The 19148-nt window shown below is 38.1% G+C and overlaps 2 protein-coding genes across 3 annotated transcripts; both read right to left on the bottom strand.

Moving 5' to 3' along the window:
• Nucleotides 1–49: 49 nt before the first annotated feature.
• Nucleotides 50–4906, bottom strand: LOC137745110 (glycosyltransferase-like At3g57200). 2 transcript variants are annotated; one of them, XR_011069662.1, is made up of 12 exons: nucleotides 4392–4906; nucleotides 3567–3716; nucleotides 3385–3437; nucleotides 3022–3130; nucleotides 2799–2933; nucleotides 2385–2429; nucleotides 1935–2122; nucleotides 1596–1737; nucleotides 1218–1264; nucleotides 852–939; nucleotides 317–721; nucleotides 50–219 (listed from the first exon to the last, which is right to left on the bottom strand). XR_011069662.1 is itself a non-coding variant. In XM_068484991.1 (11 exons), the coding sequence occupies exons 1-11, from the start codon at nucleotides 4752–4754 to the stop codon at nucleotides 413–415; spliced, it is 1629 nt and encodes a 542-aa protein (XP_068341092.1). In that variant the 5' UTR covers nucleotides 4755–4906; the 3' UTR covers nucleotides 50–412. The 2 variants fall into 2 exon arrangements, 1 of the variants encoding a protein (XP_068341092.1); XM_068484991.1 differs by having other exon boundaries at nucleotides 50–721.
• A 9915-nt stretch (nucleotides 4907–14821) lies between these two features.
• LOC137746048 (peptide chain release factor PrfB3, chloroplastic) lies at nucleotides 14822–18744 on the bottom strand. The gene is made up of 6 exons (XM_068486100.1): nucleotides 18379–18744; nucleotides 17086–17303; nucleotides 16635–16832; nucleotides 15910–16119; nucleotides 15446–15620; nucleotides 14822–15271 (listed from the first exon to the last, which is right to left on the bottom strand). The coding sequence occupies exons 1-6, from the start codon at nucleotides 18551–18553 to the stop codon at nucleotides 14997–14999; spliced, it is 1251 nt and encodes a 416-aa protein (XP_068342201.1). The 5' UTR covers nucleotides 18554–18744; the 3' UTR covers nucleotides 14822–14996.
• Between the last annotated feature and the right edge of the window lie 404 nt (nucleotides 18745–19148).

Below are 19148 nucleotides of genomic sequence, written 5' to 3'. Positions count from 1 at the left end.
TGTGGCTTTATATACAAGGATGTCAATGACAATATATCATTTGCGAGAATGAGGTAAAAGGATCTCTGTATTAACCCCCATCCAATGTTGTATAAACACAAACGAATGTGACGGGAGAAAGAATATGAATTACAGTCGCCAGCAATCGGGACGGTTCTTGAATAGCTACCGGGAAATCCCCTCTAACCTCTTAACCTCTGGAATCTCCTAATCTAAAACCTGTAATGTACATCAGCGCTTGGGTAATGATCGGGAAGAACCACATAAAAAACTGAAAAACGAAAAAATAAACACCTCATCTCAACAGCAGACCAACCTGTCTGTTTCTTTCACTCCCTCGAACTTTTCTCTTCTACAAAAATGGCATTGCTCAATGTGCTCTGTTCACACGGGAAGCTTGATGAGGTCTCAGTCATTGGGATTTGGAAGACAGTTGTACGTCAATTTGAAAATCATCCTCATCCAAGCCAGGAGGAGATAAGGGTGGAATTGCCAACGGGTGAGAAGCATCGTCTATGAATTCTAAGACCCTTCTTGCAGTTGCTTGAGAATCTAGTAGTTTACCAATCTTTCTTGAATTAATTGCCCCAGATGTTGATTCCCTAGAGGAGTTGCTACTTTCAACCGAGGACAAAAACTGATCTTTTGTGAGATTTGTTTGTGCAGCTGATGCAATTACGGAGCTGAAAACACCTGATTCCCTTAATCCCTGTATGATGACCTGAAACAGAATGAATTCAATAGGTTTCAGGATTCCAAGCTCACAGCAATTATATCAACGCACAAAATTAGTTACCATATTCATTGTACCAAGAAAGACAAGCAAGGCAAGCCAGTGCTACAGAACTAACCATCGGTGCATAAATCCGAGTCAAGATGCCCTTCCTTAAAAGTTTTAAGTTGAGCTCTTTGTCAGTCCACACAATGCGTTCCCGGTACCTAAACCAACAGAAGGGAGTTTTAGAATAGGAACCTTGACAAATTTCAATTGTGAGACCTTTTTAAATCCGACTCTCAAGGATTTCCAACAATTTATTGTTTGAAAAAAATCCTTCTTTTTGTAGTAGTAGGGTGACAATTGTTACTAGACAAATGCTAGAAACCCTACAATGAAATGATTAATGTGTCATAATGCGTAAATGTTTCTTCACTGCCACATAACAAGTTCCCACAACTAAAAGTTAAGGATAAGAAAATCTATTGGTAAAAACTATTACCAGTTAAGCATTTCCTCCTCTGTTGCAGTTGAAGCAATTATGAATGCCTGCAAAAGATAAAGAGGAAGGAGTGTGAGCATGACAAATCAAATTTAACCAACTGTCGAGACAACCGCACTGATAAGAAAAACCAATATCGGAAATATGGTGACATTCAAAGACTTTCTTGTTCCTCATAGAAACATATGTAGTAGTCCCAGGACATCTCCAACAAATCTTCAAATATTACCACAACAATAACATTCTTAATAAATTTATAAACATAACAAATGTATATCAAGATTAAAATAGATGGTAATATGTCAAGGGGCAAAAGCAGAATAAAATATGAGGCAACAAAGAAAATAAGAACAAAGGTATAAGAAGTTCAGAACTCACAGCTCTGTCAAATTCCAACATGAAGCATCTTTTAACATCATCCTTGGTAGGCTTGCAACCACAACGATCACGTCTAGAGGTCAAATCAGAAAATTTGGGATATGTATAATGCAGAATAGCAGCCTCATCCAATTTGATCTCACTATGAAATATCACAAGGATGAAGGCTATATATCACAAGGAGAACACTAGTGATAAACTACAAGCAGAAAGACCGTTTACAATGCTCTGTAAATTGGGACTATGCTGGAATAATTAGTCAATTACAAAAAGGACAGAAGCATTATATAGATGCATGTTTAAAAGATTGATAAAATATTTTAGATAGAATAGCCGTACTTTGGTGTCTTCATATAATTGTGCCATCTATGTGCACCATTAGGGCGAAGGTGATCTTGAATTCGGGCAGCTGATTTCCCATTTCCGTATGTTAAAAAGTAGTTTGGGTTACCCCTAGTTGCTTCTTTATAATTTCCAAAATATACATCCTTTGGAAGATGGTCATAGTTTTTCTTGAACATTGACACCTACAACAACATAAACAATAAATGATTTTGGTCAACAAAAATTTGTTATGCTCTTTTTTCATAAAAGCAAAAACTGTAATGATTCCACAAAATTAATTCACTTTCTCTTCATGCGCATTTGAAATGATTTTTTTGTCCTTTTTCTCTTTAGAGAATCATCCTTCTCCATAATAACCAAAAACACATGTTGCTGACCTTCAATCACTATTAATTCTACTTGGTATTAACAAACATGGACAAGAAGCGTTTAAATAAATTATACCTCACTGAAAGGTTCCTTGATATCATCACGCTCTACACTACTTTCCTGAAGAAACACAAGCAGATGTCACTATAAATTAAACTAAGTCTCATATTAATGTCAATGATTAATGTAAAAAGCAATGAGACTAGAAGTCTGATCAACTATAATTTCTTGACATCAACAAAATGCTTCATCTTTTTCACAGGTCAATACGAATGCATCTTTAGTAACAAGACTAAAATCCACATTCAAGGGTGCAGTGTAGCTTAGACAATAAAGTTTAGCATTTCCCTAGAGAACCAAGATCAGAACTTGTCTTTACAGTTGGAGTTGAACGTTAAAACAATGGAAGATGGCCACTGTTCACTGTATACCCTAAAACCCATATGACATATAATGTGCCGAAGAAACTGTCTCTAAAAAGTCACTTACATAATTTGGAAAGATAACCATATCAACATTTCCAGGCACATCGGACAACAACTGTCTCAAAGAGTACTCATGAGTGCCCGCTGGATATATTAGCTCATCAGTGTCAAGATGGATGATCCAATCCACGCCGGCTTCCTAAGATAGTAGAAGAAAATGTTACAAACTATATCAAGCCGGAAAGAAATGAAATTGTGATGTGTGCAATAGAAGAAAAAATTCATACCCTTGCCATGACAATAGCCATCTCCATGTTAAGGGACTGCTTCACAAACAACTCATAATTACACGGCTTATAGAAGAAGCTTGACAGCCAAGTCTCGTTCCAAATCCGGCTAAGCAAACAAAACAGAAGGTATAAATAAACCATCAGATCATAGTAGTAACAACATGAAAGAACCGCAGGACTGTCTTTTTTCATTAAATTGAAATTTTCTCTTCAAAATAAGTTCTCTAATCTTAGCTTATTTAGTCATTCGTCAAAAAATTGGGGGAGAGGAGTCTGTTCAGTACATTTGACACACCATCTTTAAAGTAAAGTACATTTGACACACCATCTTTAAAGTAAAGTTCTTTATCTTACACTTACCTTTTAGCTTGCTGCTCCTCCAATTCCCTTGTCCTGTATATAACCTTCACTCCCTATAATATGGATGTTGTATCCCATGAGAAGTTGGCAAACCAAAACTAAAAACAAACTAAACTTATAGACATCAACTGAGTTTTGTTCACTAGTAACATATCTAAGTGAAGCATTGAACTAGAACTCACCGGAATGGTTTCTAAAACTTTAGATACTTTAGGGGACGCAGCCTTGCCTTCCACGAAAAGGAAAAAGTTTGATACTCCAATAACCTTATGATAAAAGATCCATGGCAAAGTTTGCTCTAAACCAGCTGAAGTGCTTGTTTGAATGGATATCTGGCACATAAAAAATTCATAAACATACATCATGGCAATCAATGCGCAAAATCAAACATCTAAGATCAATCGGAAACATGATTCCGCATTAGAGACAGAAAACTGGAAATTCCATGGAAAACATAGAACATGAGACTTTTCCATAAACCAAATGAAACCTAAAGGCTAAAGCACCCGAGACATAAATTCTGCTTGACCTTTTCTTTCGGTTTTCTTTCAATGTAAAATGATAATTGTTGTTCCTTTGAATTTGGTTCAATTCATGCTTCCATCCACAAGTCAAGACCCCAATATATTTACTAGCTCACCGGTCGTAAATTGCCTCTTCATGCCGATAGTATGTGCTGATGTTAGTACAGCTGTAACTTACATCATGAAACCCGAAAATCGTTGTAGAATTTAGACATTGAAAACTAAATAATAGAATCCAATCATTTTTAATCAGAAATGGCACGTTGACATCATTAGACATTAATCAGAAATGACTACATAAATGCCAGAAAAGCCCAAACGTAATGTACTACAGAACAAATCTCCAATCGTAGATTCTCGGAGCCAATCAGATCCCAAGATCCAAACACGATCAATCAAATCAAATCCAAACACCATTAATCAAATTTCGACAAACATCAACGGCGATCAAACAATCAAATCAAATCGAAAACACACACAGACCTTGGGCCTCAGATCGGAGGCGTAATCGAACTTCCAATCCTTGTAGTAGGGGAAGGCGGGGGAGTGGCTCCGACCCAGAATATCGACACAGTCGGAACCCGAAGAACGTAAAGCCTGGCGCTGGACCTCACCCATCTGGACCATGCCGGGGAAATCGTGGTGATCCGGCGACCACCGGGTAACGGGGTCATTGAGGCCGCCGCGCCATTGGAGAACGAAGGCGAAGGCGGCGAGAGTCAGGGGGAGGACGGTGAGGAGGAGGAGGAGGCGGGAAGCGAAGGTCTGGAAGGAAGAAGAAGATGGGGACGACAACGAGGAGGAGGAAGAAGAGGTGGGTCTGGAGGAAGAGTAGAGACCCGCCATGGGAGGTTGACGAGAGAGGGACAGGCGAGAGATGAGGTCGCTGGTCTGCGCATATATATATAGTCTGAATCTTATATGTATTGACAGAGGGAGGGAGAGAGAGAGAGAGAGAGTTTTGAGTTGTAATTTGTAACCGAAGGGAAGGAAAGGGCGTTGGAAATCCCTCCTGAAAAGAAAAACAGAGACTGACAGTTATTGCTGGCCTTCAGAGTTTTTTCCTTTTTCTTTTTCTTTTCTGGAAAGGGTTTTTTCCCTTTTTTTCTTTTCTGTCTATTTTTTCTTTTTTGAAGAAATTTTCTACCTTTTTTTTTTCTTTTCTTTCCATTTTTTTCTTTTTCGAAGAAATTTTCTTCCTCTTTTTTCTTTTCTTTCCATTTTTTCTTTTTTGAAGAAATTTTCTTCCTTTTTTTTCTTTTACCTGAGTCTCTGATCCATGAATTTCTAAGAGTAATGATTTTTTTCACTCACGTTTTTTTTTTGCACTATTTGTCTTTCTTTTATTTATTAATTACTTTTAATTTATTCAATTCAAAAACTTGAAAAAAAAAAAAAAAAAAAGATTGCGAGATCACTACTTGTCTCGAATTGCAACATTACAAACACTCGTCCAGAGATTTTTGAGGCCCAGGGCGAAGCCAAAAAATGTGCCCTCACTTCATGTAAAAAAATTATTTGTTTTTACATGTAAGACATTGATAAAATTATATTTAGAAAAGCACTTCAAACTCAGTAATTTAGAAATATGAAAAAACTAATTTATTTTTTATCGAGAGAAGGAAACAAAAAAACTTCAGGCTTACAAGTAGATACATTATGAGTTTTGTCTTCCATCTGAACTTTTAAAGTGTTAAAATATAAATCGTGTGGTGTTTTTTCTTATTTACTAACCTTGTCAATATAAGACTAAAAAAAATAATGATATTTTCAAGTCTTTAGGGATATGTATAATTAATGAAAGGGCACCAAATTAAACATTTGGATGACACGTCATATGATTCGCAAATTTGGTCTAAAAATTTAGTTTACGCATTACCCTTTGTTGAAGATTAGACTTGAATTGGAACGAATGTTTAAAAATAGCAACTCACATAGTTACCAGCTAGTAATTAAAAATAAATTAACAACCAAACAAAACTAGCTAGTAATTAAAAATAAATTAACAACCAAACAAAAAATCATAAAAATTGAAAAAAAATAAACATGCACATAGCATTTCGAACATAGGACCTCTCACTAATTTTAAATACAAAAATCATTGCTTCTAATTAAACTTCTAATCATTTAGCCAAATTTTATAAATTTATACTGTGACGACCCGTCCCAAATTAAAATTTATTATATCCTTGAACGTGTGGAAATTACGATTTTTCCCTCGTGAGCGTTGTGATGTGAATGTATGTATATGGTTTAAATTATTGCCCCGTTGACAAAAAAATTATTGATATTTAAGGTTACGAGGGTGTCGACGTGAATTAGTGGCCGAGTTGGATTCATAGTGGAAATATTAGTAAGGAAGAGAGGAAATTGAGAAAGTCAAGGATAATCATCAAGATACTTGCCAATATTATTAATATATTGTAATTGATTACATTCCTTTCTTGTATTATAAGTTGTCAATTAGTAGCTAGTTAGTAGGAATTGATTGTAAACATATGGCTACATATAATAGTATTGTACAGAGAATTATTTTTAAAGGAGAATTGGTGAATTACCACTTTCCAAAATTTACATGGTACCAGAAACCTTCTTGGGTTCTTAGTTTTTTTTTTTTTTTTTTTTTTTTTTTTTCTTTCTTGGGTTATGGTGGAGGATTCAACGTCTGGCATTGAAACAAAGTCAGCAATGCCCAAACTTGAACCCTCTAGTGATCCTGCTAGTCCTTTCTACGTTCATCATTCCGATCACCCTGGAATGATGCTCATTTCAACCAAACTTGCCAGTGAAAATTATGGCACTTGGTGTCGTTCCATGTCAATTGCACTCAGTGTGAAGAACAAATTAGGGTTTGTTGATGGAAGTGTTGAACAACCATATGTGAAGACAAAGCCCACAGAATCTGCTCTTTGGCAACGGTGCAACGACATGATCCTTATGTGGATTCTCAATACACTTTCCGGCGACCTGGCCACCAGTGTGGTGTACATGACGACAGCTAAAGATGTTTGGGATGATCTTTGAGAACGTTTTTCTCAACAAAACGTGTCTTGTCTCTTTGAAATCTAACGTGACCTTGCACGTCTTACGCAGAGTCAACAACCTATCAATGTGTATTTCACTAAGCTTAAAGGTTTGTGGGATGAGATGGATTCCTACCAAACTTTAAAGCCATGTTCTTACGGGGGCTATCCAATCCAACAACGAACAGGTGGAGAGAACCAAGGTTTTGTAGATTTTAATGGGACTGGACAACTTGTATTCTGCGATTCGTGGGAAGATTTTGCTTATTCAACCATTGCCTTTGATTTGATCCGTATATTCCATGTTGACACAAGAAGAGAAGCAAAGAGGCATGGCTGTTGGGCCTAGCCTCGTTGAACCTGCAGCCATGGTGGTACAAACAACCCGTGGCAACAGTAACAACAATGGAAAAGGAAGATCATTCAAGAGGAAGCCGTTACATTGCTCGTACTGCGATAAGGATCATCACGTTATTGAAACGTGTTGGAAACTCCATGGATACCCACTGGGACGCCGTCTTCATGGTAAGTCCAGTGGTTTGAGTAGTTCTGGTGGGCGCGACAACAAGCCGAGCGGCAAACCTGCTGTCAACAATGTGGCATCCACCGTTGCACCATCCATGCCCAACCTCACCACCGAACAATTTCAGCAACTATTGTCCATGATGAGTCAAAAGATGGGCCTTGATTCCAAGGAAAATATAGCAGGTGGGCCTCCTTCTTTCCAATGGGTTATAGACAGTGGTGCCACTGACCACATATCTAGTTTTCCATTGACTAATGCAACCTCAAATCCACCTCTACCACCCGTGGCATTACCTAATGGGACTCGGGTTCCCATAAACTCTGTTGGCACCTACAGTTTTGTTTCCAAAATATCTCTTTATAATGTGTTTGGCATAGCTTCATTTTTTATCGACTTAATTTCCGTTAGTCGGATAACTCTATCATTGGGATGCTCAGTAACCTTTTATCCTGATTTTTGTATTTTACAGGACCTGGAGACGAGGACGATGATTGGTTGGGGGCGACAACGTAATGGGCTTTATTATTTGGTGGACTCCAAAGGGCGGACATCACCGACAACTACCTCATCTCCCAAGGTTTTTTCCGTCACATGGCACCGACGACTTGGTCATCCTTCACCCTCGAGACTCCAACTGTTAGCTAAAATTTTCCTGAAATTTCCCATTCTGAAAATAAACCTTGTGGCATCTGCCCTTTGGCAAAACAAACTTGATTGTCTTTCGGATTAAGTCATATTAATATTAAGCATGCTTTTGAACTTATACATTGTGATATTTGGGGCCCCCATAGAGTAGCATCTCGTTCGGGTGCTCGTTATTTCCTTACTATTGTTAATGATTTTACTGGTTACACTTGGGTTTATCTCATGCGTCATAAATCAGACACTCAATCTTTGCTTAAATCTTTCATTGCCTATGCTGAAACACAATTTCACCACAAAATTAAAACCATTAGAACTGACAATGGCGGCGAATTTGCTTCTATGCATACTTTCTTTAATGATCATGGCATACTTTTTTCAACACTCTTATGTTTCCACCCCTCAACAAAATGGGATTGTGGAGCGAAAGCATAGACATATTCTTCAAACCGCACGGGCTTTGTATTTTCAGTCACATATTCCCTTGCACTTTTGGGATGAATGCATTCTCACATCCATTTACCTAATTAACCGCATTCCTACCCCCCCTCTTATCGGGGCTTACGCCTTATGAGAAATTATTTGGTCACCCTCCTTCATATACCCATTTACGCACTTTTGGGTGTTTAGCATATGCCACTAATCTTCAGTCATAACATAAGTTTGATGCTCGGGCTAAAAAATGTGTTTTCATCGGGTATCCTTTCGGGCAAAAAGCTTGCAAATTATATGATCTTAATTCCAAACAAATTTTTACAAGTCGAGATGTCATATTTCATGAGACTATTTTCCCATTCCACACAACTCCTCAATTCCAAATAGTTACCCCTAACCCAAATATTGGCCTTCCACCAGGCCCAATCTCCTCTCCACCCGCTCCAGTCCAACTCTCTTCCCAATTAAACCACCAAATTACCGACCCGGGCCTTTCTCCAGTCCCTCTTATACCCATCTCTGCCACTGACGGGCTTGACCAAGTCCCAGCCCTTCTTGATAGGCCTGCTATCTCTCTGGACTCGTGTCCAGCATTTGCCCAACCTACCGCTACTGTCTCTCTGGACCCGTGTCCATCATCTGTAGCTGATGTCTCTTTGCGACATTCCAGTCGCATCCGAGTTATATCGACCAAGCTTCATGATTATGTTTGCCCGACTATTACGTTGCCCTTCCGCCAATTCCTTGCTTTCCGGTCCTAGTACAAGGTATCCTCTTTCTAATTACTTGTCTTATCAAGGGCTCTCTCCCCAGTATCAATCCTTCATTGCACAATTATCTACTGTTTTGGAGCCTAACAGTTATACAGAACTCACTCATGGTCACTTCATCAACTTGATGTCCATAACGCCTTCCTTCATGGCGATCTCATGGAGGAAATCTACATGCTTCCACCACCCGGTCTTCGGCGACAGGGAGAGAATTTGGTGTGTCGCCTTAATAAGTCGCTTTATGGGTTAAAGCAAGCTTCTCGGCAATGGTTTTTCAAGTTCTCACAAGCTATTCAATCAGCTGGTTATGTTCAATCCAAAGCAGACTACTCATTTTTCACTAAGAGAAGAGGAAAGTCATTTACTGTGCTTCTCATCTGTGTGGATGACATACTGATAACGGGGAATGACTTGAAAGCAATTGATGATCTCAAATCTTTTTTGAATACCAAGTTTCGTATCAAAGATCTTGGTAATTTGAAATATTTTTTGGGAATTGAGGTGGCACGATCGAAACAAGGTATTTTCATTTCACAAAGAAAGTATTTGTTGGATATCCTAAATGATGTTGGTTTTGTAGGATTACGGCCTGCAAGTTTTCCTATGGAACAAAATCTAAAATTACTCCCTGATGATGGGAATGCATTAGATGATCCAGCCAAGTATAGAAGATTGGTTGGTCGGTTGATATATCTCACTATAACCCGACCGGATATTACAGATTCAGTTCATTTATTGAGTAGATTCATGCAATCACCTCAAAAGTCTCATTAGGAAGCTGCCCTATGCATCTTAAAGTATTTGAAAGGCACACCAGGGCAAGGCATGATGTTTCACTTTCAAAATTCATTAAAGTTAACGGCATATTGTGATTTCGATTGGGCAGGATGTCCTACCACTCGGCGTTCAACTACTGGTTATTGCGTTTTCCTTGTAAATAGTCTTATTTCATGGAAAAGCAAACGACAGAAAACTGTATCCTTATCTTCTGCTGAAGCCGAATATAGATCCATGGCAGCATCATGTTGTGAGCTTGCATGGCTCCAAAGCCTTTTCCGAGATCTTCAAATTCAAGATCAAGGGCCGGCTACCTTGTTTTGCGACAATCAAGCTGCTCTTCATATTGCAGCAAATCCGGTGTTTCATGAGCGAACAAGGCACATTGAGATTGATTGTCACTTTGTTTGAGATATGATTATGGAAGGAAAAATTGTGACGGGATTTGTTCCTTCCATATCACAACTTGCTGATTTGTTCACTAAAGCTCTTGGAAAGGAAAGATTTCATTCTTTGCTAGGCAAGTTGGGAGTTCGCAACATTCACTCACCAACTTGAGGGGGAATGTTGAGAAAGTCAAGGATAATCATCAAGATACTTGCCAATATTATCAATATATTGTAATTGATTACATTCCTTTCTTGTATTATAAGTTGTCAATTAGTAGCTAGTTAGTAGGAATTGATTGTAAACATATGGCTACATATAGTAGTATTGTACAGAGAATTATTTTTAATGAGAATTGGTGAATTACCACTTTCCAAAATTTACAAATATTAGTAAGGAAGAGAGGAAATTGGGTTGGACCCAAATTGCATGAGCTTGGTCATGCAGCCCAATTAGGACTTAGGACATTTTAAAATGCCCAATTCCGTTGGACACATATACACACACGTGCAACCTTCTTCCCTTTTCTCTATTTTTCTCGAAAATTCTTTCAGTCCGTACAACTGAGCCTTCAACCTTCAAACACCACAGATCGAACTTCTAAGGACCACCTTTGGATTCCTTGCAAGCCTACGAACCTAATCATACCAGTTGTTCAAAGAAAGGACGCCAGGAACTCGAGAACTCGCAAGCTCCGGTGGGGTACCCTGTTACTCCAACGTGATCGTGGATTTTTCACAGTATTTTAAAGCCAAAGAAGGGTCCTAAACGTTTCTACTAGGATCCTAGGCTAGTTTTGGAGTGGTTAGAACGTCGAAACGCTTGGGTCTATCGAGTTTCAGGTTTGGCTAGTTGTGTCGAGCTATTTTCCTATCGTTTTTAGTCGGTGTTAGGACTTCAAAGTGGTAAGATCATGTTCTACTCATCCAAGGCTTCAATTTGATATAAGTTTTATGAAATTTGGTTGAAAAATGGTGAAGATATTAAAGTATTTCCAGAAACCGACGAGTGCAACGGTGGCCGGCGCCAGAATCCGACGAACCATCAGAGAAGACAAGGAATATTCCGTCAACTTTGATGGAATATACTAACGGCGTAAGGTAACACAGTTAGTTTTTAGACGGTATATGCTGATATTTAATGGAATATTCCCTAACGTCATTAGGGAATCTGTCCGTGTGCTAGGCATGTGCCCACGCTTGGCCGGCGCGTGGGACGTTGGTAAATTATTCTGAAAATACGAGGATGGTTGGGGTGTTGAGTAGGCCACGATAGTATATTCAAACACCTCAATTGAGCAACGTATGAGTAGTTATTTCATAGAGATGGTTATGTGCTTAAAAATAACATTAAAATAGTTGTTTCACATATAGGTGAGACATTTCTAGAGGACGAGCACAGCCAGGCGAGACTTGGAGGTTACGACCCGGCTACATACCAGTGAGTGGGCTTTTGAGTTATATATATGCCTTATGTTTCCCAGAAACTGTTTAAATGGTTTTTACATTTTAAATGCCATGTCGTATGCATTACATATTAGAATATGCTTTATTATAGCTGTGCATATTACTGCTCGACGTTGTGGACGCTCATGTAAGTTTCAAGTGAGTATATAGCAATGGTTGTGATGGTAGTGTGCATGATTATGATGAGTTGCTTTCAGTGATTTATATCTGCACCTTGGTGTTAGTGCTCCGCCCGAGGGTAAGGGGTCTTCACGTGATCGTTCACCTCCCGCACCATACGCTTACCTTGGATCCAAAGAAGGTGCCAACCTGTCGTACATACCACATTATGGTATTATTAGAATGTCCATTGTACCAAGTCTAAGGCACACCCGTTCGCATTCAAAGATATAAGGTTTCCTTTAATAAAAAGTTATGAAATTATCCATATGGGACGTTCTATTTTGACAACCTCCTCATTTCTCCGACATATCCACAGTATTATTGAAATCACCAATTAAGTACCAAGGTTTATTATGTGGGTTAAGTTTAAGGATATCCTCCCAAAGAGCTACCTGCAAATGTTTTTGGGGGAAAGCACACACAAACATAATGAATTGTTCATGATCATTATGAAAATCCTTAGCGACACAATGGATACAGCGAGCACTTAAATTCATAATATTAATGGTCACCTTGACCGAGTTCCACAGAAGACAAATCCCACCAGCCTTACCTAGGTTTGGCCATTTCTTAGACAACTCGTTAACCCGACTCTAAAAGACAAGAAATTAACAGGTTTTAGGTTGACACGATAACGAATTGGGTCGTTATCAGGTAACTCGATAAACACTTGTTAAAATAATATGTCGATTTAGGTATACACGCAGGTAACCCGAATCCAACCTAATTCCCCATTTGGAAAATGAGGTAATATATTTTTATGTGATATAATACTATTATTTTATTTCTTTTTTATAATTATTTTTGGTACACTTCTCATAATTTGAATGGTTTATAATGTTTAGGTTTTTGTATACTTAGTTTATGCGGAAAAGTTCTGATGTGGAAAGCCTTATTGAAAACATCATCAATATAATCTTGAAGACAATAGATCAAGCCAAAGTTCCACTACCATTTATCCATGATGAATGATGAAAATTGAAAGATTTTGTAAAAAGAACAACATGCAAGCCTTGAGTTTCATTGGCAAGGTTTTAACTTCTAAGAAAGGTTCCACAACTTTGAAACGAAAAAACTCCTTTATTTTGCATATTCTTACACATTTGATATTTTGTAGTAGTGTATTGATGTTCTTTTATTAGGCTTTACGTAATGACAAAAGTGTTTTTATGTTTTGAAGAAATATTTATGTGACAATATGTTATGTGCAAATTTTTAAAAATATATATTTTTTCTTAACGGGTTAAATGGGTCAGGTCATTTTAACGGGTAAAATGACCCGACCTGTTAAGAACCCATTCAGATAATGTGTGTGACACTCCACGACCCGTTAAGATAATATGTGTTACATGAAAACGACACAAACACGACCAATTTGTTAGACCTAGCCCTACCAATGGGATTACAACAAAAAACATTATAGAATGCCTCCCATAAAAGTTCCTTGGGACCATCTCCAAATCCATTGTAGTTTCTAATAAACATAAAAGGTCCAACTTCAATAAATTACGCAAAAAAACTAAAATTCCTACTAAAATCCCGTCTCCCTAGACGTCGGCAATTCCAAATTATGCACTTGATTAATCAATTTCTTCAAGTAGACTCTTGTAGCTCGATCCTGCTTCTGCAATCTCCTTTCGGACTCATTTTCTCATACTTAACACTCCCTCGCTTGGCTTAGGAGAGGCCATCGCAACTTTTGCTACCATGATGGATGCAACAACATCCCTCACAGCCCAACTACTCTCCCCCACATTCCTATTTCCCTCCTGAATCACTACATCCTAGAAATTTAAAGTACATTTATCAACATCAATTTCAAACAAACATAACACATTACCATCATGAACAATCAACAGGTCATACTTAATCATAAAACACCCATCATTTACTTCCTCTTCAGGGCATGAGTCAGCCTCAATCCTTGTACGCCCACAGTAAAAACACACTTCAAACAATTTCTCATAACTAATGAGAATAAGCTTATCATCATCATCCTTGCTGACAATCAACACCTCAGATCTACTTCAACAAGTACTTTCACAAACAAACCACTTAAACCTAACGTGACTTCATCAACTCTAATAATATCACATAGAGGTTGGGCAATAACCTTGATGATAACAACTTCCTTGTATTGCACAAGGACACAAGGCAACTTTAGCCCACACCACCATCTTGTTGCAACCATGTCACTCAACTGACTAGCCAAGCGCTCCAAGTGAAAAATCTGACCACAAACATACCAGGGTCTATTCTTCATCTAAACTCAAATTTGAATCTTCCTCTTTATAGTTTAGATGATAATACTGTATACCATCGTTTGCAAAATAAAAATAAAAATAAAAAGTTTGTGAAAACTTCTAAAAGTTTATTTAAAAATAATGCGAGTGATTTTTTATTTTTTTTTATACAATGATATATTTACACTAAGGGGCAGGTGAAATAAATTAGTATGAAACTTGTCATTCACAAGATTCGAACCGAAACTTTGTAGGCTTGGACGCTTCCAGTGGGCCACCATTTGGCCTTTTGGTTGAGAGAGATGCCTCATTCATGAGGCAAAATAATAAGGTGGTGCGGTGGCGGTATACGTGTCATGTAAATTGCTCCCCTCATCGTTAAGTTCTCTCGGACTTTCGTACACATGTATACCAAAAGATGGCTCATCATCAATATTTTCTCTGGTATACTAGGCATGTTTAGGACTAATTCTGAAATTGCTAAAAATGCTTTCTGAAAACTAAAAGTATCTCTAGTGCTTCTTCAGGAAGTACTACCAATTGGTTTTTCAAAGAAACACTTGAAATTTTAATAAAAATCTCGATGCATTTCTAATTGAAACACTTCCAGCAAAAACGCTTAAAGAGAAGTCGGAGAGGGATTAAAACCATGTAACTTTACTGTCTTGTGTTAATATGAGCACCAATAAGAGGTTCAAGATTTCCGTCTAAAACAGACATTAGATCAGGTAGTTGGATGCCTGTTTTTACATCCTTGACCAGCTTGTGTGGATAAGACATGTACCTTCTCGTCTCCTTCTCCCACAGATTCACAATCTCATCTTTCTTGATATTGCTAACCTCGCTAACACCTTGTTCCAATGCAAGGATCAGAAGCTTGCCTTTCAACCGGTTAATTGCCTTGATCTTATTCGCAAAGTGACTCCTCTCGCCTGCACGATTTACAGCAGATTTGCACGAGAACAAAAGATTATGGATTTTGAGGTGAAAGATAAAAGGCTTTCTGCAAATGATATTGCTGTCATAGTCCTCTAGATATATTGTTCGACCCTAAAGAGCTCAATTTAAAATAGAAGGTATGTAATGGCTACTAGTAAAAGGAGTACCTGATGATTGAGCACTTATGCCTGTAAGTTTATGCTGGATGGATACTGTAGGTCCAGTTTGGCGCTGCTCTTCAAGCACCGATGGCAATGCAATGACCAAGTCGTCGTCGTCAATTTCTAGGTCATGGGCTTTTCCAAGAAACAAAGGAAACACATCCACACTTGCTGAGCTAGCCTGCAAGACATTCATATTTCACAAAGGTAAAATTACCAGTTCAGATTGTCAAAGAAACGTAATGAAACTACTATAATGATTATTTTGAAGCACTTGTCCTATCACAAGGCCCTAGTCTCTGGTTTGCAGTGTGTGACCGAATTATAATATATGCAGCAAAGAATTGACCAAGGCGAACCATACACATGAGAAGTAGATATATCCTTAACATTGACTGTTGGCTAAATGGATCTAATATCTGACTCCATTTTGCGAAGTTGTAATATAGTGAACAGAAAGAAATCTTTACCGTAGGCAAATCAGACACATTTTGCGAGCTTGTAAGATAGTGAACACCTGTCTCTCCTGAAAGATACCCATAAGCAAACGCAAATTCAAACTCAATAGTTGCTGATGTGATGCCACCATTTGTGGAAGAATGCTTCTCGACTACCCTCCCTTTATAACCTAGCTTTTTGGCCCATTTGGTATACATGCTCAGTAGTTGTTTTACCCATACCTGTTACAGAAATTTTTGAAATGAAGTTACACAGAATAAAAGTGTGTATGTGTGTTAGAAGAGAGAGAGAGAGAGAGAGAGAGAGAGAGAGAGAGAGAGTACAAATAGCATTTAGGTCTAGAGTCACATTTTCAGTACTGCATTGGTTCATACACACTACAGATTCTTACTGTTACGTTTCTTACTTGTATAAGCGAGAAAAGTATTGCTTAATCAGTTTGTTACCAAATCTCTATGTTTTCAAGTGCAAACTTGGTTCTCATTAGGAACTTACAACCCACTATTACTCAATACCGAGGTTAACTACGCACCTTAAGGCATTCAAACTTGTAAGTAAGCAATCTTCCTAATTTTTCTTTTCATTTTACCAGATCCTAAGGTTTGTGGTGTATCGAACTCCTTTTCCATTCAGCCGATTGCATTCTATTTCTAGGTAACATGAATGATTAACAAAAACTACCACCTTCATTCATATCCAAGCCCATGGTACCAAGAGATAAAGTAGATAATCATACCTCAGGGTAGCCTTCACCTCCAGCTTCGATAGTTAGACATGCTCCCTCCATGTCATATGGTCCCTTCAGAAGCTTGGACATCTCATACTGATCCAAAAGCTTGCTTACATCTAGAGAGGCATCATATGCTTGCCTAAAAAGCCCATAATTTATAGCGTCTACCTCTGCTAACTGTGTTATTAGCTTTGCTTCTTCAGCCTGCATAGATAAGCAACTCTAGTCATCATCCATATCAAAGCAACACTATCAAAGCTACTTTTTGACAATTTCTGCATATATATAGGGAGAAATTAAAATGAATATGCAGATCACCACACTTGACGTTGACGGGTAAATAAGTGATTGACGTGCATCAAATGTTGAGCAGGAAGTACCTCTCAATATTGCATAATTGCAAACCAGCTGATAACATGAAATAACTACAAATTAAATATGTTGCCTAATGCGTCACCTTAAATGTCAAGTCTTTAAGAGCATCAACCACTTTAGCACTGGTAGCTAACTTAGCAAGAATCTCATTAGACTTTGCTGTGTCATCCCAAAGGTTATAGTCTCGTATCTGTTGTTCCTGCTTATTTCTTCGTGCTTCTTCAAGTTCCAATGCCATTGGAGCCAACGTCTCAGCTCTGAGAACTGTATCTTCAATCTTCTTCTTCAATGAAAATAATCCTGAACAAAATTCAGACAATCATTTTGAATCCCATGTAATAAATAAATAAATTGTAGTACTGATTCATACTCTAGAGCTGTGTGTGACGGTAAATACTCATTAATTTCTGATCAGTTCACTGATTTTCCGAAACATAAGCAACAACTGACATCCTGCTTTAGGATCTTCAATTAAGCTTTTGTTTGTGAAATGGAAACATACATAAATTTCATCCTTTTCGCACCAGTTACAGCGGAAGGGTTTTGTTTTGTATATCCCACAACTACAAGCAAAAAGCGAATGGTTTTAATAACCTACTGTCAAATTTCACCACTCGCAACTGATGCATCCGTATACTACAGTACAAAAGCCTCAGCCCTTTTTATACCCGTCCAATAATTTTTTAAACAAACATCCAAAACTTATGCGGAGAGGTGTCGTGGAGCAGGACATTAGCATGACTGACCCGTTTCACCCTCTAAACAATAAGCATCTTATATCACAAAGTTTAAACACCAAACACAATCGCAGAATAGTCTCCCCAATGCCCCTTCCTTAACATCCTCTTTCTTTTTCCCCCAAGTATAGGTCCCAACATCTTTTTTTTCACTCAAGACCGGACTCTTGCTATGTGGGCAGAGGATAAGCGTTGTACTACTGGAGCTAGAAGCCCCATAGATCCTATCATCTTTGATAAACACTTGTTAAACCTTCCAATCTACTCCCCCTTCCAAACCCCAAATTGATTTTATAGAACAGAATATTTCATGCCTTTAAATTACAAAGATATACAGAAATTCAAAGCCTTACAGTACCTCACTTAGGACCAAAACATAAAACTTCAAAAAATACTCAAAAGGATAATACTTTAGCATAAATTGCAATATGCATTTTCCAAATTTGAATTCTTGCAATAAATTCACAGAAAAACAAAGTTATTTTAGCATAAAGTTGCTTAATTTTCAGTTGGGTCTGCCCAATTCAAAACACCTCATCAGTAACAGATATACATATACATACAAGAACACATATATACATATTTAGAGAGAGAGAGAGAGAGAGAGAGAGAGAGAGAGAGAGAGAGAGAGAGGAGACCCAGTTGTTTGGAGGCCCTGTTCCTGTCATCCACGCAATGAGTGTGTAGCGACCGGTGGCTCTTTCTTTGGGAAGTTTTCCAATTGAAGCTGAATAAGGCGGCGGCGGCGGAAGCAGCGGCGGCGGTGGTGGTACCATTTCTGAGAAACGCGGATTCTGCGGCCAAGCTTGCCATAACAAAGAAGAGGGAAAATTATGTTTCAGAAGAGAGAACAGCTGAGGCCGCGTGGGGTGTGGACATCCGTACGTATGGGAATACTAGGTTGTCATTCCTGTAGGAGGCGGAGGACGGAGGACGGAGGAGTGGGTTGCTTGGCCTCCTCTCTCCTGCATCTTATCCTCAATATTCTAGACCGTTGCCCATGTTTTTTTTTTCTTTTCGGAAACTACCGTTGCTCATGTCAAGACAGACTTTAAAACTTGAAAGAAGTGTTCCTACTGTCTCTCTAATCCGAAACGAGAGGATAACCGTAATTTGCTTACAGTTACTCTTTTTGGAAGAAAAAAAAAAAGTGAAATATGTCCACTACCCAAATAAAAGAATGGAAAATTGGCTTGAATAGCACTGTTGCAAAATCATCAATCTAAAATAGCCTTCAATTTTGTATAGAAAATATTGATGTTATATCAACACTATACTGATAACATATTTAAATCAATATTAACATTTCGAAACAACACAATATCTTCTCTGAAAACTTAGATCATGTTTAATATTAATCTAGAAACAACACAATATGTTCGAAGACGTTCATAGAGGGGTATTTAAA

Source organism: Pyrus communis, chromosome 9 (assembly GCF_963583255.1).
Source record: "Pyrus communis chromosome 9, drPyrComm1.1, whole genome shotgun sequence".
NCBI lineage: Eukaryota > Viridiplantae > Streptophyta > Magnoliopsida > Rosales > Rosaceae > Pyrus > Pyrus communis.
The sequence above is the reverse complement of the archived record's forward strand: the minus strand, read 5'-3'. Positions and strand labels throughout refer to the sequence as shown.